This window comes from Rhinoraja longicauda, chromosome 31 (assembly GCF_053455715.1).
Source record: "Rhinoraja longicauda isolate Sanriku21f chromosome 31, sRhiLon1.1, whole genome shotgun sequence".
Classification (NCBI taxonomy): domain Eukaryota; kingdom Metazoa; phylum Chordata; class Chondrichthyes; order Rajiformes; family Arhynchobatidae; genus Rhinoraja; species Rhinoraja longicauda.
Genome location: NC_135983.1, coordinates 16086769 through 16111777, shown reverse-complemented (window position 1 = coordinate 16111777; position 25009 = coordinate 16086769). Strand labels below are relative to the sequence as shown.

The window sequence follows — 25009 nt, the reverse complement described above, 5'->3', positions numbered from 1 at the left end:
TTATGACTTTTGAAAGCCATTTGGACAGATTATATGGATAGGAAGGTTTTAGAGGGATATTGGCCAAATGCAGGCAAATGGGACTAGCCCAGTGTGCCAAATTGGCATAGACGATTTGAGCCGAAAAGACCTGTTTCCATGTTGTACGGCTCTACGACCCCACAAATCAATAGAGCCAGGCTGGTTTGGCCTGTAATATGCTATGGTGCTGTTTTGAAAGGGGAGGGATGGAGATCGTCCGGGTGTACACCAAATCATCCACCTATTTATTCACCAACCAAGGTCTCAGCAGACTGACCATTAGTTTGGGCGTTATTTCTAGGATTTTGATGTGCATCCATTGGCTGCCATGTTTCTCAAATTATTTGAATTTGGCTCTTCCTGAGGTGAAAAGGCAACATAAAAATACAAATTATTTTCCCAGATGCCATGGTTCAAGCTTCAAGGCAAAGCTCTTCATAGTAAGACCAAAGACTCCGTGGCAATTCTAACCTGGATGAGACTGTCGCCTTGGCTGAACACCAGGCCAGCGTGCCTGGCCAGAGGTTGTCCATCCTTTGTCCAGGTGAGGGTGGGTGAAGGGACCGCTCGACTCTGGCACTCCAAGCTGACAGAACCATTCACAGTGATGGACACATTCTGCTCCTCCCCCAGGATGGTCGGTGGAACTACAAGATCAAAAGAGGTAAAATTAAACCTTGCTCGATCCCTCAACGAGCAAGTCTGTTGTACAAAGAACTTTGAGTGACGTTTGTGACCTTTCAAAGGAAAGTGTCTCACTGGAGACCCTCGGGACTGCAGATGCTGGAATCACGGGTGAAATACAGAGCACTGCAGGAGCTCAGTGAGTCCGAAATATTGCCTGTCCATTCCCTCCACAGATGCTGCCTGACCCACATCCAAGTGCCTTTGGACAGGCACGGGATGCAGGGATCTTGATCGCCTGCAGGAGGGTTAGAGTTGGTCTTTGCATGATGTTCGACAGCGACTTTGTGGAATCAAAAGGCCTGCTCCAATGCTGTACTGTTCTCTGCTTTGTGATCTTTTGATTTCCTCCTGCACTGTGTTTAGTTCAAGGTTTCCAGCATCTGCAGTTCCTTGCGTCTCCTCTAGACCTTTGGTCTTTGTTCAAGAGTATCTGGCTGAAAGTTGCACCCTTTGCAACAAGTGGAATCTGCACACACCAAACACTGTTAATATCTAATGCCTTATGAAAAGGACAAAGGATGTCTCAGGATGGGGTGACTCCGTGTCAGTAGCTAACTCTGTGGTGATTTACTGAGTTCACTGCCAACGAAGAGGAGAGTGCAGAGCCTCTACCAAGTGAAGAGGGGAGAGGAGGGGCTCTCAGCACCCAATCTCAGCCTCAATTCAAGGCACACTTACGATAAACTTGCAGATGGATCTCCGCCTGGTCCTCTCCAGCAGAGTTTGCAGCAATGCAAGTGTACGTTCCTGAATCGAAGCGATGGGCGCTGGCCAAGGACAGAATCTGGCCGTTCGAGAAAAACTACACAAGGAGAAAACATTCTCAGTTCTTGCGGCAAAAACAATCAAGGCACAAAGAGAATGCAACCACATCACCTGAAAAGAAGGTAGTTGCAGAAGGGAAAAAAAAGAGGTAAGTATAAATACAAACAAACCCCCCCCAAAAAGCCAAATAAGGTCATAAGTGATAGAACATTTGGCCATTCAAATTAGGCCATTCGACCCATCAAGTCTATTCTGCCATCCAATCATGGCTGATCTATCTCTCCCTCCTAACCCCATTCTCCTGCCTTTCCCCCATAACCTCTGACACCTGTACTAATCAAAAATATATCTATCTTTGCCTTAGAAATTTCCACTGACTTGGCCTCCAGAGCCCTCTGTGGCAAAGAATTCTACAGATTCACCCTTATACTCATAATACAACACGGTTATTAATTTATTGTATTTTTGATTATTATATATTTATCGATGTGTTATTACGTTTACAGAGTAAGAGTTTCATTGTTCTGTTGTCAGTATATATGACAATTAAAGGGCGACACAGTGGTGCAGCTGCTCGAGCTGCAACCTCACAGCGCCAGAGAACCAGGTTCGATCCTGACCTCGGGTACTGTCTCGGTGGAGTTGTATGTTCTCCCTGCGACCGCGTGGGTTTCCTCCGAGTGCTCTGGTTTCCTCCCATATCCCAAAAGCAAGCGGGTTTGTAGGTTGAATGGCCCCTGAAAATTGCCTTGAGTGTGTAGGGAGTGGATGCAAAAGTAGGAGTAAATAGAACTGGTCTGAATGGGTGATCAATGGCCAACATGGACTCGGTGGGCTGAAGGGCCTGTTTCCATGCAGTATCTCTAAACTAAACTAAACACTCTAGACTGGCAACCAGCTACTTACAGGGTGGCGCGGTGGCGCAGCAGTAGAGTTGCTGCCTTACAGCGAATGCAGCGCCGGAGACTCAGGTTCGATCCTGACTACGGGAGCCGTCTGTACGGAGTTTGTACGTTCTCCCCGTGACCTGCGTGGGTTTTCTCCGAGATCTTCGGTTTCCTCCCACACTCCAAAGACGTACAAGTATGTAGGTTAATTGGCTGGGCAAATGTAAAAAATTGTCCCTAGTGTGTGTAGGATGATGTTAGTGTGCGGGGATCGCTGGGCGGCGCGGACCTGATGGGCCGAAGGGCCTGTTTCTGCGCTGTATCTCTAAATCTAAAAAATCTAAATCTACTTCAGGAGAGACAAGGAGGGTTCTGAGGTTTAATGTTCAATGCTGGCACTGGTAGCTTGTAACCTGTTTGAGATATCTACTTTTGGGTACATTTGTGTGCCCAACAATCACCATCAATTCAGATCTAGGAAAACAAACTCCACCGACCTTCAGCCTTTCACTCATCTTATTGACAAGAGTTTCATCTTTCAACCACGTCACTGTAGGCTCAGGGATCCCTGCAGCCTCACATTGGAGGTCCACGTGTTTGTTCTGAAGGACCGAGACCTTGTCCAAAACTGCTGAGACCACCGGTGGGACTGCAAATGGAAAGCGAGAACCGACATTTTACTAGGAACACATGCAACCCTTTGATGAAGGAACAGGTACCGTTAGTATCTTCAGTATGACATTGGGAGACACTGAAGGGCACACACTCTAGTGAGGAAACAAGGCTGATTAGCCGTGCAAGAACATGTTCAAAATCATGAGGGGAATAGACAGGGTGAATGCACAGAACCTTTTTCACAGGGTAGTAGAACCATGAAATAGAGAGGTTGGGTTTAACATGGGAGGGGGAAGATTTAATAGGAACCTGTGGGGCAACCTTTTTCACACATAGGGTGGTGGCTATATGTAATGAGCTACCAGAGCACGTAGTCGAGGCAGGTACAAGAACAATACTTAAAAGACATTTGGACAGGTACATGGATTTGAAAAGTTTCGGAGGATATGGGCCAAACACAGATAAATGGGAGTGGCATAAATGGAGCATCTTGGTCGGCAAGGCAGAGTTTGGCGGAAGAGTCTGTTTCCATGCTGTATGACTCCATGGCCTTGATACTAGTACTAATGCAGGGACTGAGCAAAACTAGTCTGCATATCAAACACAACGTGCTGCTGGAAAGATCAAGAGGAAACTGATACAATTGCGATTTGGTGTGTGTCATTTGTATGGGAGTGTAAGAGCCAAAGTGCTGTTTTCTAATTAAAATTCTTTGTTCTGCTTCTCTGGTTTGATATCTCCAGATTATGGGTCAACCAGAGCCATCAGTGACCCTCTCCCAGATATCCAGCCAATATTTCGCAGATAGCGGTGCCTTGGTATCGGTTTATTTTCGTCACCTGCACCAAGGCACGGTGATAAATGTTGTTTTGCGTGCTACCCAGGCAGATTATATACCATATATGAGTACAACAGGTAGTACAAAAAGAGAAAATAAACAGAGTACAGAATGTAGTGTCACAGCTACAGAGAGTGCAGATAAAATAAAGTGCAAGGGCTGCAATGAGGTAGGTTGGAAGATTTGGGATACACCTTCAACAAATGAGAGGTTCAAGAGTCTGATAACGGAGGGGAAGAAGCTGTTCCTGAGTCTGGTGGTCCGTGATTTCTGTCTGACAGGAGAGGGGATACAATGGTGAAAAAAGTCTTTGAGGTTCTGCTGCAGTTGTACAGGGCCTTGGTGAGACCGCACCTGGAGTATTGTGTGCAGTTTTGGTCTCCTAACCTGAGGAAAGACGTTCTTGCCTTAGAGGGAGTACAGAGAAGGTTCACCAGATTGATCCCTGGGATGGCGGGACTTACATATGAGGAAAGACTAGATAGACTGGGCTTGTACTCGCTGGAATTTAGAAGACTGAGGGGGGATCTTATAGAAACATATAAAATTCTTAAGGGGTTGGAGAGGCTAGATGCGGGAAGATTGTTCCCGATGTTGGGGGAGTCCAGAACCAGGGGTCACAGCTTAAGGATAAGGGGGAAGTCTTTTAGGACCGAGATGAGAAAACATTTCATCACACAGAGAGTGGTGAGTCTGTGGAATTCTCTGCCACAGAAGGTAGTTGAGGCCAGTTCATTGGCTATATTTAAGAGGGAGTTAGATGTGGCCCTTTTTGCTAAAGGGATCAGGGGGTATGGAGAGACGGCAGGTACAGGCTACTGAGCTGAATGATCAGCCATGATCATATTGAATGGCGGTGCAGGCTCGAAGGGCCGAATGGCCTACTCCTGCACCTATTTTCTATGTTTCTATGTTTCTATTATGTTGGCTGCTTTTCTGAGGCAGTGTAAAGTGTAGATTGGAGTTGATGGGGGCCCAGGGGGGGGGGGGGGGGGCTGCTTTACGTGAACGACTATGCTGTGTCCATGACTTTCTTCAATTTCTTGTTGTCTAGAGCAAAGCAATTGCTATACCAAACTGTAATGCTATCTATAGTGCATGCGTAGAAATTGGGAAGAGTAATTGGAGATACGCCGAATTTCGAATACGTGCCGGATGCTAAAACAGTGCAAGGTAATCTTGCTCTGGCTTTCTTTACTACACCGAGGAAAAGTTGGCCGCAGCTCAGTACTTTTCCCATAACATTGCTGCTAAGTTAATTGAATGAGGAATTATATGTTATAATGAGACACACGAGACTGCAGATGCTGGAACCTTGAGCAAAACACAAAGTGCTGGAGGAACTCAACATCTGTGGAGGAAGTGGACAGGCAACATTTTGTTGTCGAGACCCTTCTTCAGACTGATGAAGACCCAAAAACATTGTCCATCCATTCTCTCCACAGATGCTGCCTGATCCATTGAGTTCCTCCACTGATTTGTGTTTTAATGATATGTATTAAGTCAGACTGCTTCACATTAAGAGATATAGAATCCAGCTCACCATAAACCTGTAAAGTATATCGCAGTTCTGTGCTGCCACCCATGCTGGATGCCACACAGCGATAGAGGCCTCTATCGGACACCTGGACACTGTGTATCTGTAGAATACCTCCATCCTCCAGCACACTGACACCCACCGTACTTGTGATCAACTGGTTCCCCTTGAGCCAAGTCAACACTAAATAATGAAGGAACAACGATCAGTTAGCATCAGAGATAGTAAGCGAGATAACTGTATCGAAGCCCCACAAGTCTAGCGATACATTACGGGTAATGAGCTTTGAACTTGAATACTTTCAAACCCAGGCCATCAAAAAAAAAGTGTGAAATGGCAGAGATAGACGGGAGGCAAATGCATGACAACTACAATGGTGCCATTTAAGAACTGGCAATGATACCAACAGGGTAGGAAAAACATTTTTGGAGAGGCTTAAATAATATATGTGCAGGTAACACATTTCTACATTTTTTTGTTTAGTTTAGTTCAGAGATACAGTGTGGAAACAGGTCCTTCGGCCCACCGAGTCCGCGCCGACCAGCGATCCCCACACATTTGCACTATCCTATACACACTAGGGACAATTTATAATTATACCAAGCCAATGAACCTACAAACCTGTACGATGTAGGAGTGTGGGAGGACAGCAGAGATCCTGGAGAAAACTCACACAGGTCACGGAGAGAATGTACAAACTCCGTACTCGTCAGGATCAAACCTGGGTCTCTGGCGCTGTAAGGCAGCAGCTTTACCACTGCGCCACCGAGCCGCCCATAATTCTGGATATCCAACTACATTTCTAATTGTTTTGAAGTTCTGTTGAAACTACAAAGCCATTTCTCTGTCATAGCCCCAAGGCATAAAGGAATAATGAGACTCAAACAACGAGGTTTGACTTCAGACTCACCAGGAGCTGGGGTTCCTGTGGCAGTGCAGTTAAATGACACTGAGCGATTCACAATGACGCTTTTATTTGTATCAACAGACGCATCGATAACAGGAAGGTCTGAAATACAAAAACCAAACAGTACAAAATAATCTTTCAACGTAAAATTACTTTATAAACATGTTCTGAGATGTAATAGCTGGACAAATGTACACAGAGTAGCTTTATATATCATGAAGCACATTGAACCCAGTTATATCTGGAGCATTATGATGGATTGGGTCTATTTGACAATTTTCTGTGTAGGAAGGAACTGCAGTTGCTGGTTTAAACCGAAGATAAGACACAAAAAGCTGGAGTAACTCAGCGGGTCAGACAGCATCTCATGTAGAAAAGGAATAGGTGGCGTTTCTGGGTCGAGACCCTTCTTCTGTGATTGTCCACAACCTCAAACAGTTCCTTTCTTAATTTCCCCTCTGAATCCTGGTCCAATACATTGCAATGTGACAGAGTGAGAGTTTAGGTGGGGAAGGGTGCAGAAACATAGAAACATAGAAACATAGGTGCAGGAGTAGGCCATTCGGCCCTTCGAGCCTGCACCGCCATTCAATATGATCATGGCTGATCATCCAACTCAGTATCCTGTACCTGCCTTCTCTCCATACCCCCTGATCCCTTTAGCCACAAGGGCTACATCTAACTCCCTCTTAAATATAGCCAATGAACTGGCCTCAACTACCTTCTGTGGCAGAGAATTCCACAGATTCACCACTCTCTGTGTGAAAAAAACGTTCTCATCTCGGTCCTAAAAGACTTGAATAAAAGACTTGACTAAAAGACAGAAGCGATTCACCAGGATGTTACCTGGCCTTGCGTTATAGGGAGTGGCTGGGACTTTTTTCTTTACAACTTAGGACGCTGTGGGGTGACATTATTGAGGTGCATGAGTTCAAGATGGGCATGGATAAGATGAATGCTCACAGCATTCTCACAGGGTAGATTTTTCTAAAATTAGAGAGCAAGCTGAGAGAGGAGAGATTTCAGAGGGACCTCAGAGGTAACTTTCTAACTCAAAGGGTCATCTATCTCTATGTGGGAGGAGCTGCCAGAGGAAGCTATAGAAGTGGATCCAATTAGGAATTTTTAAAGTCAATTGGACAGCTATATGGATCGGGAGGGTTTGGAGAGCATTGGGCCAAATGCAGGTAAATGGGACTAGCCCTTTTTGCCAACTTGGTCAACATGGACAAGGCGGTCTAAAGTGCCTGTTTCCATGCTGTACAACTATGACTATTAACAGGGCGAGATTAGGATGAAGAATAGAGAACTCTACCTTTCCCATAACTTGCACTTGCCCTGTGAGGTCTGGGATCTCCCTGTCTCCACTTAAAACATCAAACAGTTCAGCACAGGAACAGTCCCTTTGGCCCATCGTAAACCTGGTCTACACTGCTGTCAGGTCTCCCCATGACCTCCAGAGAAAGCATTCCAAGTCTGCCCAACCCCTCCGTAGCTGATATCCCCTAATCCATGTGTAAGAAAATAACTGCAGATGCTGGTTCAAATCGAAGGTATTTATTCACAAAATGCTGGAGTAACTCAGCAGGTCAGGCAGCATCTCGGGAGAGAAGGAATGGGTGACGTTTCGGGTCAGTCTGAAGAAGGGTCTCGACCCATTCCTTCTCTCCTGAGATGCTGCGTCCCCTAATCCATGTATCGTTCTGGTGAACCTGTTCTGCAACCTTTCCAAAGCCACCACATCCTTCCTGTAAAAGTGCAACCAGAACAGCATACAATACTCCAAAAGCTACCTAACCAAGTCAAGTCAAGTCAATTTTATTTGTACAGCACATTTAAAAACAACCCACGTTGACCAAAGTGTTGTACATCAGTTCAGGTACTAAGAACGAACATACAATGGCACACAAACATAACAACCAAACTCCTATAAAGCCATATCATGACTTCCTGACTCTTCATCTCACTGGTTCATTGAAATTGTGGGTCAAGAAAGAAAATGCTTTTTATTATCCTTGAAAGGGATAAACCGATGGAATACTTGCTCACTGTATGGGTCTTTCATATTGTGGGGAAATGTCATTTTTTTTCCAAAACTTACCAAATACGATTAGATGGACGTCTTGCTCAGATTCCCCTGCCTCATTGGTGGCTACACAAGAATAAATGCCGCCATCTTTTTGAGTCACCCTGTCAATCTGTGAACCGAAATAGAAGACTGGTTTAGAAAGAACAAAGTCCGAGGGTGAATCACTTAACCAAAGCCAACTTTGGCTTCGAGTTTCTGTCAAACTCTCCCACTATCTGTCAGTCTCTTCCTTCTCCACTATTTGTCAGACTCACTCTTTTGCTTTATATCTTCCTTCATTTTCATCTATCAGGAATAAGTCTTTATTTTTCTCTACTGAAGCAAAGTTTCAGGGGCCGGAGACCCGGGTTTGATCCTGATCACGGGTGCTGTCTGTCTGGAGGTTGTACATTCTCCCCATGACCTGCGTGGGTTTTCTCTGGGAGCTCCGGTTTCCTCCCACAGTCCAAAGATGTACAGGTTTGTAGGTTAGTTGGCTTGGTAAAATTGTAAATCGTCCCTAGTGTGTGTAGGATAGTGTTAGCGTGCAGGGATCACTGGTCAGCACGGACTCGGTGGGCCAGAGGGCCTGTTTCCGTGCTGTATCTCTAAGCTACACTAAACTAAGCAAAACTCTCTTTCCCTTTGTCAAATTTCCAGCACCTAGAAAACATTAAAAACTAGATTTTCAAATGTTTATAATTTTAACTTTTATACTCTTCAATTTTAAATGATCAGTTTTATTACAAATAAATTACTAAACAGAAAAGTGTTCTATTGATGGAAAAAAATTAAGTAATCACAGCTTAATTTTTACATGTCATGCATACCAGCACCTTTTTGTCTATCAGCATATCATATCATATCATATATATACAGCCTTTTCGGCCCACCGTCCGTGCCGCCCAGCGATCCTCGCACATTAACACTATCCTACACACACACTAGGGACAATTTTTTTTTTTTACATTTACCCAGCCAATTAACCTACATACCTGTACGTCTACAAAGGCCTGATTTTACTGATTACATATTGAAAATGATAAACCAGTAACACTCTGACAATTTGGCATATTTGGGACATTGTGTTGCTGTGTGAGCAGACTTTCCAAACCGTGCATGTTATTCAATGTTAATTCACTAGCATAGTTTTGATGTGTAGGAAGGAACTGCAGATGCTGGTTTACACCGAAGATAGACACGAAATGCTGGAGTAACTCAGCGGGACAGGCAGCATCTCTGGGTAGATGGAATGGGTGATGTTTCGGGTCAAGACCCTTCCTTAGATAGTTTTAATTTCCCATTTTAAAATGCTACATTGTATGGTAATAAATCTCCCAGTGAACCCAGTGCATGGGAAAGGGGACCTTGGTGAGTCTGAAGGGAGCATAGGGAACAGAGGTCCACAGAGTTGAATGGGAGCGCAGGAGCGGCACGGTGGCACAGTGGTAGAGTTGCTGCCTTATAGTGCTTGCAGCGCCGGAGACCCGGGTTCCATCCTGACACAAGGTGCTGTCCGTACGAAGTTTGTACATTCTCCCCGTGACCTGCGTGGGTTTCGGCCGAGATCTTCGGTTTCCTCCCACACTCCAAAGACGTGCAGGTATCTAGGTAAATTGGCTTGGTAAATGTAAAACAAATTGTCCCTAGTGTGTGTAAGATAGTGTTGATATGCTGGGATCGCTGGTCGGCGCAGGCTCGGTGGGCCGAAGGGCCTGTTTCCGCGCTGTATCTCTAAACTAAACTAAACTAACTGGGGTTATGGTGAGTGTGTGGGAGTGTGGGAAATGGAGACCCAGTGAGTGGATGCGAGCACAGGAAGCAGCAAGTGTGGGAAGTGGGGCTGTGGTGAGTGGAAGTGAGCAAAGGCAAGCATCACCTTGGCCCAGATGCCACAACTACTGGGATTTCCAATGAAGGATCTGAAGAATGGGCCCGGTCCAAAATGGCATCTGTCCATTCCCTCCACAGATGCTGCCCGACCCGCTGGGTTACTCTAGCGCTTTGTGTTTTGGTCGGGTTTTCCCAATGGTCGGATGATGGAGGAACAAAGTTTTTACTGCTCTATTAGTTTCAATATATAATCAGTTAAAATTGTAGGCAAGTTAAGTCTGGCTGCAGCACCTGAGACACTATAGTGTAAATGAGCACATGGCGATGTGGTGGCACAATCTCAGGCAAGGAGCCTGGGACAAATGTAGTACAGAACAGGCCCTTCTGCCCACTGATCCATGCTGACCATCAACCTACATTAATCCCATTTTATGATTCTCATAAACTCCCCACCCCTCCCACCCCTCCCCCCCCCCCCTCCAAAATTCCACCATTCACCAACAGACCAGGAGTAACTTACGGCCACCAATTAACCTGCCAAACCACACATCTTCGGAAAACCAGAGCGCTGGAGGAATCCCACATGTTGAAAGGGAAAGGTGGAATGACTACACAGACAGTACCAGAGGTCAGGATTGGACCTGAATCTTTGCTGCAGTGCAGATCCCCTCTTAAGGTCATGTCAAAAAGAATAGGGGTAGAATTAGGCTGTTTTCGGCCCATCAAGTCTACTCTGCCATTCAATCATGGCTGATCTATCTTCCCCCTCTTAACCCCATTCTCCTGCATTCTCCCCAAAACCTCTGACACCTGTACTAATCAATACATAATCAATTACACTTCCTGCAACCCATCAGCCAATGGTCATTCTGGAACAGTTCAATCCTGTGTGGATAGAATTTCATTACTCACCTGAAGGATCCCGCTTGTCCTGGAGAGAATTTGTCTGCCCTTCAGCCAGGTGATCAAAGGCGTTGGGATTCCAGTAACAGAGCACTCCAATGTAATAGACTGACCCGAGACCACAGTCCAACTCTCAGGTCCCACAATCTTCACCACCGGAGGGACTAGACACCAAACACAAGCAACAATTATAGCCCCTCGTTAGAGCAATTCAAGCAGGAATAAGGAAATAATGTGTAGGAAGTTAACGACACGCATAAAATGGCAAGTGATAAAAGATTATATTTCTGTACATGTGTAGGAAGGAACTGCAGATGCTGGTTTAAACTGAGGATAGACACAAAAAGCTGGAGTAACTCTGTGGGACAGGCAGCATCTCGGGAGAGAAGGAATGGGTGACGTTTCGGGTCGAGACCTTTCCTCTGTCTTTCTGCTCCTCATTGAGATCATGGTCAATCCTATCTTGCTCTCAGCTTCACTTCCTGATAACATTGACACAAATCAAATCCAGAGACAAAAGAGTGATGATTTTTCTATGTAGTTTTCATTTCCAAACTATTTAAGTTGCCACCATTGAAAATAGTCTCAGTTGTTTTGAGCCTCCCCACCTCTCTTTTCCAGCTTTCTCCTCCCCTGCTCCATCAGTCTGGAGGATACTTGAAATATAGTCTGCCCATTCCCTCCACTGATGCTGCCTGATCTGCTGAGTTCCCCCAGCACATTGTGTTTTATTACGTGGAACAACATGGAACAGCACAGCACAGGGACAGGCCCGGTGTCCCACAATGTGTGTGTCAACCGTGATGCCAGGCTAAACAAATCTGCCCTAATCCACATCCCCCTGTTCCCTGCATATCCCACGTATCCAAACTCTTACTCGGTTGCTGGTTCTGTCCTCCAAAATGAAAATGAATGGATTTATGCCTGACACACAGAGCTGGAAACCACTGAGTCCCCTAGGAGCTAAATTGCAGAATCATGCACGTATTGCAATGAGAATTTCTGTTAAACCTTTGGAGGCTGCCAGAAAAGATTTAAAAGGAAATGAAAGACAAACTTGAATTCAGATCATATCTCGCACAACCTCTGGAAGTCCCAAAGCAATTTACAGCCTATTAAACCCCTTTGGCCCCGTCTCTTCGTAATGAAAATACCTTTTAACTTGTGAGCAATAAGGACTTGCTTACAAGCAGCACTTTGTTTTGTGGACAAAAAGGTACCGATATTCACATCGATTAAAAATGAAACTACATTTATCAACAATTTTTTCCCAACAAAATACCCAATGTTGGGGACATCTTAACATGTCATATAATAACCCAACTCAAAGTCTAAGGAAAAAAATGTTCCAATTCATTCACATGTTATCCATTTTAAGGTGAAGGGGGAAAAAATTGATAGGAATCTGTGGGGTAACTTTTTCACACAAAGGGTGATGGGTGTATGGAACGAGCTGCCAGAGGAGGTAGTTGAGGCAGGGACTGTTGTAACGTTTAAAAAAGAATTAGGCAGGTACATGAATAGGACAGGTTTTGAGGGATATGGGCCAAACGCAGGCAAGTGAGACTAGTGTGGATGGGAACATGTTGGTTGGTGTGGGCAAGTTAGGCCAAAGAGCCTGTTTCCACGCTGTATGACTCTCTCTGTGCCTCTATCAGCTAAGCATGATAAATAAACAGATACATCATTCTGGAAGTGCCGGTACACAGCACCCCATTACAAAACAAGGCACAGCTTACAAGACTGACAGTGAAACTTATAATAGCGTGTTACTTTAGCTCCGACTTTGGAGAACACGAAACTCAACATTTTCTGGCACCAAAGTGGTTGGAATAATCCAAACTGCTCACAGTGTGTGCTTGAGAAAAATTGTCCTTGACGGATTTAAAAGTTGTGTTTCCTTTCAAGTCTCTAAATCTCAGTTCTATCTATAAAGTGGAGGGAGCAAAACTCACAGTTATGAAAAAAAGATATTTCACTTAAGGCCAAGGGACTCACTGAGCGAGTCTTCAAAGTAATTCCAGATTGCCTCATGTATCCCAGAAAGTCCTGGTATATTACACAGGTAATTTAAACAAGCATTTCTGATTGCAAGCCCAAGGTTGGGAATTATGAATAAATCACAATTATAAATTGTTAGAGTTTTTATAAGGACTTTACCATGGACTGTGACGTCAAATTCTCTTCTCACTTCACCTGCCTCATTTCTGGCTAGGCAGACGTACTGACCAACATCCGTCAACTTTACACGGCTAATAAAGAGCCTGCTCTGGTCAGCCAGCACCAAAGGCCCATCGTGCCCAGTGAGTGGAGCATCTTCCCACAGCCACCTGACAGAGAGCAAGGAGAAGATCACACTTCATTACACAAGAGACCCAAAAAATGCAGGCACTAGAATCTGGAGCAAAACACAAAGAGATGGAGGAATTCAGCGGGTCATGTAGCATCTGTGGAGGTAAATACTGTTCGAACGAAAAGGCATTTAGCTGAAACATTAACTCTATTTCTCTCTCCAAAGATGCTTCTTGACTCATGGAATGAGCTGACAGAGGTCATAGCTCAAGCAGGTACTATAATAACATTTAAAAGATATTTGGACAGATACATGGATAGAAAAAGCTTAGAGGGATATGGGACAAACGTGGGCAAATGGAACATCATGGCCAGCATGGACGAGTTGGGCTGAACGGCCTATTTCCATGTTGTATGACCTATGATCTGTGACCTATGATCTCTAGGACTATGTGACCTAATACCGTGCAGCAAGAGGGACATGGCAATTGGTGGAAATATTACAGGCAAGATTAACAAAAGAAAAATCACCCAGAGGCTAATAGCAATGTGGAATTCATGGGCTGGAAGGGAGGAAAAGAGAGAAAGGAGGGGGGACTTACGTTATTCTCGGTGCTGGGTGACCAGAAGCGAGACACGTCAGCTCCAGTGGATTATCAATGGTCACGGTCACATGGGAAGAATCTCCACTCAGCAGCTGAGGAGGGACTGTGGAGACAATCGACAGCACATTTCACGTGGCATCCAACACAGAACCAATGTGTAGGAAGGAAGTGCAGATGGTGGTTTAAACCGAAGATTAACACGAAAAGCTGGAGTAACTCAGCGGGACGGGCAGCACCTCTGGAGAGAAGGAATGGGTGACGTTTCGGGTCGAGGCCCATCTTCAGTCTGAAGAAGGGTCTCAACCCGAAACGTCACCCATTCCTTCTCTCCAGAGATGCTGCCTGTCCAACTGAGTTACTCCAGGTTTTTGTGTCTATTAACATAGAACCATTTTTGTTTACACTTAAGCAGTGCTTTTTTTGTGACGGTACGCACCTTTACAGTGTACTGGCATCCCGCAAAGGTTAAAAACGAGGTTTTCAACAAATTTGATTTTAAATTATCAATTTTATTACAACAAAGATTACTAGGCAGCAGAGGGGTGTAAACTGAAGGGAAAAAAAATTGTTGATATTTTTTTCGCTTGATTTTTAATTGGTACTAGACGACCCGTGTTGTCCACAGTTGGGTCCAAGCCTCTCCTGCGGGCCCGGCAACCGTCCCCCAACCGACGACCCGTGGACCCGTTGCCAGTCGGGGAGTCTCCCCTGGGGCTGGGGGCGGGCGAGGGGGAAGAGGAAAGGGGAGAGGGAGTCACTCACCCGGCCCCGGGCGGCCATCGCGGCGGCCAGGAGCAGGAGAGCGGCCGCAAGGCGCTGCTGCATGTTCGTCCTGCCGGAGGCCATCTTCTTTGACCCTCTGCCACCGCGCTGCACCATGGGAGGAAGGTCAGGCGCGGGGCACGGACGGGTGCCGGTCCTCCCGGCGGGGAGGGGGGGGGTGTGCATTTATTAAAGTTTATTCATTTAAGTACTTTTATATGTAACAAAACTTGATCAATGCACATCGCAGGCGAATGGTAAGTAAGGTGGGCCTAAAATTGTTGCGCTATCGTGTACCGTTTTTGCTGTATTTCGGGAACAAACAAAGAAACAAACAACTATACATACAAGATGAATGTTTTAGTAATATATAGATAGATGCGTATCGGCAACTTTTCATCTACAAAAATAGCATTGCATTTAACTTTCTCCCTTGGTCAACGTCTCCTTGAGAAAAGATGGAGATTAAACATTTCCATCCGAACAAGTCCTTCCTTTTTTTTATATTGGATATTTTTAAGGTGGAGATTGATGGATTCTTGATTCGTTTTCGGAGTATCAGGGGTTTTGGGGAGAAGGCAGAAGAATGGGGTAGAGAGGGAAAGAAAGATCAGCCATGATTGAATGGTGGAGTAGACTTGATGGGCTGAGTGGCCTATTTCTGCTCCTATAATTTATGAATATGACCGTTCCACTGTGCCCTGTGCAGGCACAGGAGGCTGGTGTACTTTCACGCACACAGACTGCTACTAGCCGGTGGTTCCCCATGGAATCACCGGCATTATGCAGCCCAGTATGTTCTGCGGTGTGGACTCACAGTCCCTGACACTGATACATATCTACCTCCAGGGCCAAAGCAATGAGAGACTTCTAATAAATCTCCAGGTTTGAACTTGTAGAATAGCTAGACTGCTAAGCAGCTGCATGTCTGGTCTCCGAACAGTATGTTTTCATAAACGTCCTACCCAAGATGTCGACAGTGTAGTGAAGCTGGCCTTCTCCTGCCACACTGTGAGCGATGCATACGTATGTGCCAGCGTCACCCACTCCAGCATTCTTAATCTTCAGAGTCTTTCCCTTGGCCAAGATCTGTACCCTCTCACTGCCCATCAGTGGCGTGCCATCCTTGAGCCACGACAGCTCCGGTGGTGGGTAACCGCTCGACGAACACTTTAAGGTCAAGGAATGACCAACTATTGCTTTGGTCTTCGAAGGATGGCCTGAGCTCTCGTCAATGCTGGGTGGAACTGCAGAGAAGGGAAGGCAAGGGATTAATGCACACGACCACCATTGATGCTCCAACATCACAGAAAACGCAAAACAGGGAAAGATGTCTGTGGTAGACCAGAGTCATTGGTGGGCCAAGCACAGGCAGGTGGGTCTACTTTAGCTGGGACATGTTGGCCGGTGTGGGCAACTTGGGCCAAAGGGCCTGTTTCCACACTGTTTGACTCCATGACCCGAGACTTGGAAAGTGAATCGATGCCTGAAATGTGAATCTATACATTAATAAGGAAGAGGTTTGTCATCCTTATTAAAGTCATTAATAAGGAATGTATTTACATTGCATTCCAGTTACTCCTGCTTGATTTTAACACAAAGTGCCGAAGGAACTCGGCGAGTCAGGCAGCATCTGTGGGGGAAACGGACAGGTGACGTTTCGAGTCGGGATCCTTCTACACAGAAATCCTGACCTAAAGCATCACCTATTCTGCTCCTGTAACATATGAACTTATGTTCCGTGCTCTATGTTCTTAAGCAAACACGGTGGGGGCACGGTGGCACAGCGGTAGAGCTGCTACCTTATAGCACACACAGGTTCAATCCTGATTATGGGTGCTCTCTGTGTGGAGTTTGTACGTTCTCTCCCTCTGACCACGTGGGTTTCCCCCGGGTGCTCCGGTTTCCTACCAAATCCCAGTGAAGCTTTGGTAAAAATGGTGAAGTTGTCCCCGCCCGGTGTGTCGGGGTGATCGCTGGTCGGTGCGGACCCGATGGGCCGAAGGGCCAATTTCCGTGCTGTATCACTAAACAAACCTAAGAGCTTACCGTAAACCTGCACTTTGTATGACTTCTTGACAGTGCCGGCGATGTTTCTGGCTCGGCAGGTGTACCATCCTGCATCAGACGCCTGGGCGCCGTGAAGCTGCAGTAGCCGACCTCCCTCCATGTACGTCATCTTGGAGCTGGACACAATGGGCCGGTTATCCTTCAGCCACGTTATCCCAGGCTCGGGAACACCGTGGGAATCACACTCCAGGCTGGCGTGATTGTGCAGCAGCACATTCACCTCCCTGGTATCGTTTGCCCCTCGGATCATGGGAGGAACTAAGAGAAAAGAATAAATCCCGTTTATATTGCATCTCAGGACACTGCTGTCTGCAGAAAGGCCACAATCTGGCAACAGACGGTATTGGTGTTCAGGAAAACATTTGGGTATAATACCGCACTCTGCCTGTTTGGTTTGTGTGTATTCATATGTAGTATGATCTGCTTTGACTGGATAATGTGCAAATGAAAGCTGTTCACTGCACATTGGTACACACGATAATAATAAACCTAAAACATGCCATTGAATCCAAAATGCACTGCTTTGTAATTTATAACGAGTATCCATTGTAGAGCAAACAGCAAAGTACTGGAGGAACTCAGCGAGTCAGGCAGTATCTGCGGAAGGGCATGGACAGACATTGTTGCAGGGTTGGGATCCTTCTCATTGATGGAGCAGGGAGAAGTAAGCTGGAAAAGTGAAGAGTGGGGCGGGACAAAGACCAGCGAGTGATGGGTGGGTACAGGAGAGAGGGAGGGGGTGATTGGCAGATAGGTGGAGTAAGTGACAAAAGCTCGAGTTGAAAGCAATAGACAATAGGACAATAGGTGCAGGAGGAGGCCATTCGGCCCTTCGAGCCAGCACCGCCATTCAATGTGATCATGGCTGATCATTCCCAATCAGTACCCCGTTCCTGCCTTCTCCCCATACCCCCTGACTCCGCTATCCTTAAGAGCTCTATCTAGCTCTCTCTTGAAAGCACTCAGAGAATTGGCCTCCACCGACTTCTGAGGCAGAGAATTCCACAGATTTACAACTCTCTGACTGAAAAAGATTTTCCTCGTCTCCATTCTAAATGGCCTACTCCTTATTCATAAACTGTGGCCCCTGGTTCTGGACTCCCCCAACATTAGGAACTTGTTTCCTGCCTCTAACATGTCCAACCCCTTAATAATCATATGTTTCAATAAGACCCCCTCTCATCCTTCTAAATTCCAGTGTATACGAGCCTAGTCAATCCAGTCTTTCAACATATGACACTCCCGCCATTCCGGGAATTAATCTAGTAAACCTACGCTGCCCGCCCTCAATAGCAAGAATATCCTTCCACAAATATGGAGACCAAAACTGCACACAGTACTCCAGGTGCGGTCTCACCAGGGCCCTGTACAAATGCAGAAGGACCTCTTTGCTCCTATACTCAACTCCTCCTGTTATGAAGGCCAACATTCCATTGGCTTTCTTCACTGCCTGCTGTACCTGCATGCTTCCTTTCAGTGACTGATGCACTAGGACACCCAGATCTTGTTGTACGTCCACTTTTCCTAACTTGACACCATTTAGATAATAATCTGCCTTCCTATTCTTACCACTAAAGTGGATAACCTCAAACTTATCTTCATTAAACTGCATCTGCCATGCATCCGCCCACTCACACAACCTGTCCAAGTCATCCTGCAACCTCATAGCATCTTCCTCACAGTTCGCACTGCCACCCAGCTTTGTGTCATCTGCAAATTTGCTAATGTTACTTTTAATCCCTTCATCCAAGTCATTAATGTATATTGTAAATAGCTGCGGTCCCAGCACCGAACCTTGCGGTACCCCACTAGACACTGCCTGCCATTCTGAAAGGGACCCATTTATCCCCACTCTTTGCTTCCTGTCTGCCAACCAATTTTCTGTCCATGTCAACACCCTACCCCCAATACCATGTGCTCTAATTTTGGTCACCAATCTCCCGTGCTGGACCTTATCAAAGGCTTTCTGGAAGTCTAGATACACTACATCCACTGGCTCCCCTTCATCCATTTTACTTGTCACGTCCTCAAAAAATTCCAGAAGATTAGTCAAGCATGATTTCCCTTTCATAAATCCATGCTGACTTGGACTTATCCTTTTACTGCTATCCAAATGCACCGTTATTACCTCTTTAATAATTGACTCCAGCATCTTTCCCACCACCAAAGTCAGGCTAACTGGTCTGTAATTCCCCGTTTTCTCTCTCGCTCCTTTCTTGAAAAGTGGGATAACATTAGCTATCCTCCAATTCACAGGAACTGATCGTGAATCTATTGAACATTGGAAAATGATCACCAATGCGTCCACTATTTCTAGAGCCACCTCTCTGAGGACCCTGTGATGCAGACCATCAGGCCCTGGGGATTTAGTCCCATCAGTCTACCCAATACTATTTCTCGCCTAATGAAAATTTCTTTCAGTTCCTCTACCCCCTCGATCCTCTGTCCTCCAGTACATCTGGGAGATTGTTTGTGTCTTCCTTAGTGAAGACAGATCCGAAGTACCTGTTCAACTCTTCTGTCATTTCCTTGTTACCCATAATAATTTCACCCGTGTCTGCCTTCAAGGGACCCACATTTGACTTTGCTACTCTTTTTCTCTTAACATATCTAAAGAAGCTTTTACTGTCCTTCTTTATATTCTTGGCCAGCTTCCCCTCGTACTTCATCTTTTTAGCCCGTATTGCCCGTTTTATTACCTACTGTTGTCCTATGAAAGTTTCCCAATCCTCTGGCTTCCTGCTATTCTTTGCTATGTTAGACATCTTTTCTTTTCGTTTTATTCCATCCCTAACTTCCCTTGTCAGCCACGGTTGCCTCCTACTCCCCTTAGAATCTTTCTTCCTTTTTGGAATGAAATGATCCTGCGTCTTCCGGATTATGCTCAGAAATTCCTGCCATTGCTGTTCCACCGTCAATCCTGCTAGGATCCCTTTCCAGTCTACCTTGGCCAGCTCCTCTCTCATGCCTTCATAGTCCCCTTTGTTCAACTGCAACACTGACACTTCCGATTTAACCTTCTTCCTCTCAAATTGCAGATTAAAACTAATCATATTATGATCACTACTTCCAAGCCGTTCCTTTTCCTCGAGTTCTCTTATCAAATCTGGTTCATTGGACAACATTAAATCCAGAATTGCCTTTTCCCTGGTAGGCTCCATTACAAGCTGCTCTAAGAATCCATCTCGGAGGCACTCTACAAACTCTCTTTCTTGGGGTCCAGAACCAACCTGATGTCAAGCCGGAGGGAGGGATATGGGTGGAAGGGTGACAGTGGGGGAGGGGAAAGATGGGGGATAAAAGTGAAATGTGGGACACAGGGATGGGAGAGAGGGACAGGGTGACTGGGGTGATGGGAGATGATGGGAGAAATACGTGCACAACAGGGTGGGAAACGAGATAGGGCTGGGAGTGTTTACTTGAAATTAAAGGATTCAATATTCATACCATTGGGTTGTTAGCTACCAAAGTGGAATGTGAGGTGCTGTTCCTCCAGTTTGCATGTGGAAACTCCGGCAGTGGAAGTGGCCCGGGACAGAAAGATAGGTATGGCAATGGGAAGGCGAGTTAAAATAGTTAGCAGCTGGGAGATCCAGCGGGCCTAGGTGGACCAAGTGCAAGTGTTTGGCCAAACGGTCACGATTCCAGCATCTACAGATCCTCGTGCATGGCTTGGAGACCCTGCCTTCTGGATTCTATCAAGAATTGAAGCAGAATCTCACAGCTCATTGCACAGGCATCCGTGAACGCCAGTGAGTCTGTCTTCTTGAAAGGACAAAGCAAGATCAATTTTGCATGATGTAATGTATAACTTCAGATGTAGAGGATAAACAGAATCTGTAAAAGAATCAAAGTATCTGTCTGAAAAGGAATCTGATTGTTCTGACACAACGTTGGCCAAAGTGCAGGACGGTGTGTAACTGAGAGTTTGTGGAATGCAAATTATCTTTGCCTGAAGGGATTGTTTGGTGCTCCTCAATCTGAAGCAATTAGTTAAGGCAAATTAGTTAAGACAATTAGTAGGGTGGCACGGTGGTTCAGCTGGTAGAGGTGCCGGATCACAGCGCCAGAGAACCCCGGGTTCAATCCTGTCCTCGGGTGCTGTCTGTGTGGAGTTTGCACGTTCTCCCCGTAACTGCGTAGATTATGACTGAGTGCTCCGGTTTCCTCCCACACCCCAAAGACATGCGGGTTTGTGGCCTGGGTAAATTGCCCCCCGGTGTGCAGATGAGGGGATGCGAAGGCGAGGTAACGGGAACTAGCCGTTAGTGAACCACTGATCAATAGTCGGCTTCGACTCGGTGGGCTGAATGGCCGATTTCCATGCTGTTTCTTTCAATCACTTCGATCAACGGGGGGGAAAAAATAAATTGGTACTCTGCAGAAAAAGAGCATGCAACGCAGGCTTCAGAGAGTGAAACAGTTAATGCTCCAGATCACCAACTGTTCATCAGAAGTGACCCCAGACATTGTCCTTCAGTCCGACCGGTGGAAGGTGACGTTCTGGCTCAGCGCTGCTCATCTGCACTGCAGCTGCTCGGCAGGGTGCCAGGGGTTGGTTGCAGTGACAGACCCCGAGACTCTGAGCAACTACAGCCCTCCACTCTGGGAGTATCGCATCACTTCCTCACAGTCAGGCCAAGCGCTGGAGGTCAAACATGTAGACCGTTCACACTTTGGATCTGCGTTAACGCTGGCCTGGTATAAACGTACGTGCACAGGCTGAGGGGTGACTTTATTGAGGTGCACAAGATCATGAGGGGCATGGAGAGAGTGAGCACTCACAGTGTTTCCCCTAGGGTAGAGGATTTCAAGGCTAGAGGGCAGAGACATAGGGTGAGAGGGGAGAGGTTTAAGAGGGACCTCAAAGACAACATTCTCACTTAGAGGGTAGACACAAAATGCTGGAGTAACTCAGCGGGTCAGGCAGCATCTCGGGAGAGAAGGAATAGGTGATGTTTTGGGTCGAGACCCTTCTTCAGACTGAACACATAGAGGGTCGTGCGTATCTGAAATGCGCTGCCAGAGGAGACTACTGACACGGTTGCAAATACGACTTTTAAAAGATATTTGGGCAGACATATGGAGTGGGGGCTGTGGGGGAAAGAGGTTAGTGGGATATGGGCCAAATGCAAGCAAATAGGACTGGCCCAGAATGACAACATGATCAAGGTGGGCCGATGTGCCTGTTTTGGTGCTGTACCGATCAATGACTCTACCTGGGCAAAGTTCCACCTTCACTTTTACGATGGAAGAGATGAGTGGTTGAGATGCTTCTCTCTATCCCCCACATAGGTTTAGCGATGGGACTGACCACCCCAGTTAGAAACGCTCCTCCCCACTGTTGTTCCTCTCCCATCTGCCCTTCGAATGGGAAATTCTACCTACACTTTCCCAAATTACCAAGCAAACAACTTGCAGTGGCTGCTCCTCTCTCTCTCTCCCTCTGTCTCTGGTGAAAGGCCTGAGAAGCTGGCCTGTGTTATCTCAGAAAGAACAGTCTCAGGGTGCCCTGGAGGGTTTGGAATAGACGCACTCCTGAGCTCTCAGTGCGCACAGCTGTCAGGCCAAGCGGGAAAGGGGAAAAATTCCAAGCACGGAGTTGGCGCGATCCCAGAAGTAAGACCAAAGAACAATGTTTGAAAGCTAATCTTCCATCCATCAGTCTGGTTGAAAACTCCCACTCAACGACAGCCAGCAGGCTCGGATATTAGCCAGTGATCAGGTCATGGTCCAATCTCAGCCCACGCAAGGCTGCCTCCTGCCTGATGACTCAATAATTTGTTAAAAATTATAGTTGGTGCTTGACTACTTTAGTGTTGAGTGGTTCGTGGCCAGTTATATTATTCTGAACACAAACAGCCCAGGAGAAGGGAAGCATCCTGGGAGGTAGTGGCAATCACAGCAGAACTGTCAATTCATACCATGGACATCAACTTCAAAGTGTTTGCTCTGATGCCCAGCTGGGTTATGGGCAGTACACTGATAGAGACCGTGATCCAGGAGGTACGCTGACTGAATCCGCAGTACCTGCCCCTCTTCTGCAAACTCCACGTGATTACTGCCCAGAGACAGGCCCCTAATGACCAAAAATATAACAAATGCACGTCGTTAAACAGGACTCAGAGACATTCTCTCCCTGCAGTTAAGGTAAATCAAATATTAAAAATGTTTATGCTTTTCTTAATAATACATTGGATGAGGAGTGATCTGAAAGAGATGTATAAGATCATGTGAGGAATCGACAGAGTAGGGGAATCAAGAAACAGGGCATAGGTTTAAGGTGAGGCGGGAAAGATTTAGTAGGAACCTGAGGGCAACATCTTCACACAGATGGTGGTGGGTATACAGAACGAGCTGTGGGAGGAGGTAGTTGAGGCAACTACTATAATGACATTTAAAAGACAGTTGTGTAAGAAGGAACTGCAGATGCTGGTTTAAACTGAAGGTAGACACAAAAAGCTGGAGTAACTCAGCGGGACAGGCAGCATCTCTGGAGAGAAGGAATGGGTGACGTTTCGAGTCATTTGACAGGTACATGGATAGGGAATATTTAGAGGGATATGGGCCAAACGCGGGCAGTTGGGAACGAGTGCAGATGGAGCATCTTGGTCAGCATGGGCAAGTTGCACCGAAGGGCCTGTTTCCATGCAGTATGATCCTGTGACTCTAAAAACTATATGCTACCATTCCTATAATCTAGGATGCGTTCTCTTCCAGAAATTGACTGTGCTACATAGACACAGCAACAGTCTTTATATAATGCAAAGGAATTGTTATTTCTCTGACACATTATGTTTCCAGAATGCATTATCAACTAGTTATTCTCTTCAATTTTATTCAAGTGCGTGGTGCTCCTTTCTCAAGCTCACACCGTGCGTTTGCATTTCTGAAGGTTCTTGGGATCTATCGATCCATGCCTCGGTGTAGATCATTGGGAGAAAAATGAGACAACAATGAGGAATGGTAGATTAAACTCGGAATACTCACACGCCATCCTTACTCCATCGAATGATCGGGAATGGGATTCCGGTGGTACGGCACTTCAGCTCCAACTCCGAGTTCACCAAAACAGCCACTTCCTGAGTGATTCCAGATCTGAAGATCATGGGAGGTACTAAACAAAGAGCAGGAGGATAAAACCGTCACCTGTCAATGGTCTGGTGAAGGTTCTCAACCCAAAACGTCACCTACTTCTTTTCTCCAGAGATGCTGCCTGATCTGCTGAGTTACTCCAGCAGGTTGTGCCTGTTTCAAGTGTCAACCAGCAGCACCTGCGGTTCCTTCCCACACGCCGGTAAATTGGGAATGTCCATGGATGGCCGCATGGTGGGAAAGAGCAGGAATGAAGGAGATGCCAACAGTAGGTTTTTGTAGAAGTCTAATCATTACAGGAGGGAGGCCTGAACTGAATTGTTTTCTCTGGAACGTCAGAGGTTAAGGGGAGCGCTGATAGAAGTATATAAAAAGTTGGGAGGCATGGAAAGGGTTGACTGTTGGTAGTTGAAACGAGGAACACCTTGACCGTAGATTGGAAATGTCAAAGACTGGAGAGCATAGTTTTAAGGTGAGAGGGGCAAAGTTTAAAGGAGACATGTGGGGCAATTCTTGTGGGTGCATAGAACATATTGCCAAGAGTGGTGGTGGAGGCAGATACAATTGTGGCGTTTCAAGGACTTAGATAGGCACATGGGCATGCAGGTAATGTAGGAACAGGAATCATATGCAGGCTGAGGAGATTAGTTCGACTTGGCATTACATTCAGCACGGACATTTTGGGCTGAAGGGCCATTTTTTGTGCTGTATTGATCAGTGATCAGTATGCATGAGAAGCTGTGGACGAGCAGCAAGCTCCCTGGCACTGAAGACTCCCAGAAAGTGATGCGCATGACAAATCATTACATCGACTCATGTTACCGAGGAGAAGGAAAAGAGGGACTGAGATGGTGATGCTCCAGCCAACACTCACCCTGCACCAGTAGGTTGACATGCTTATCGGTGGTGCCAGCAACGTTAAGGGCTTTGCAGACAAACATTCCCGAGTCATCCTTGCGCACTTTGGGAAACCGCAGCAGACGGCCTCCATTCAGAAGCCGCAATCTGCTCATCCCGGCGACCTGTAGGGGACAAATAAGTAGTCGTGGAAAATCATGCGGAGAGCAGCTAGGGGGAATGCACGGAGTCCTTTTCCCAGGACAGGGGAACCAAGAACCAGAGGG

The 25009-nt window shown here is 46.2% G+C and overlaps 1 protein-coding gene across 1 annotated transcript in view; it reads right to left on the bottom strand.

Annotated features, from left to right (window-relative positions):
• LOC144608493 (hemicentin-1-like) overlaps positions 1–25009 on the bottom strand; it is a 259005-nt gene that overhangs the window by 130605 nt on the left and 103391 nt on the right. The window contains 14 exon segments of the mRNA XM_078426331.1: positions 493–668; positions 1387–1510; positions 2858–3009; positions 5357–5533; positions 6261–6359; positions 8359–8455; positions 11071–11225; positions 13222–13391; positions 13956–14061; positions 15686–15967; positions 16770–17048; positions 22715–22869; positions 23781–23907; positions 24760–24907. Coding sequence (XP_078282457.1) covers positions 493–668; positions 1387–1510; positions 2858–3009; positions 5357–5533; positions 6261–6359; positions 8359–8455; positions 11071–11225; positions 13222–13391; positions 13956–14061; positions 15686–15967; positions 16770–17048; positions 22715–22869; positions 23781–23907; positions 24760–24907 — 2247 coding nt within the window.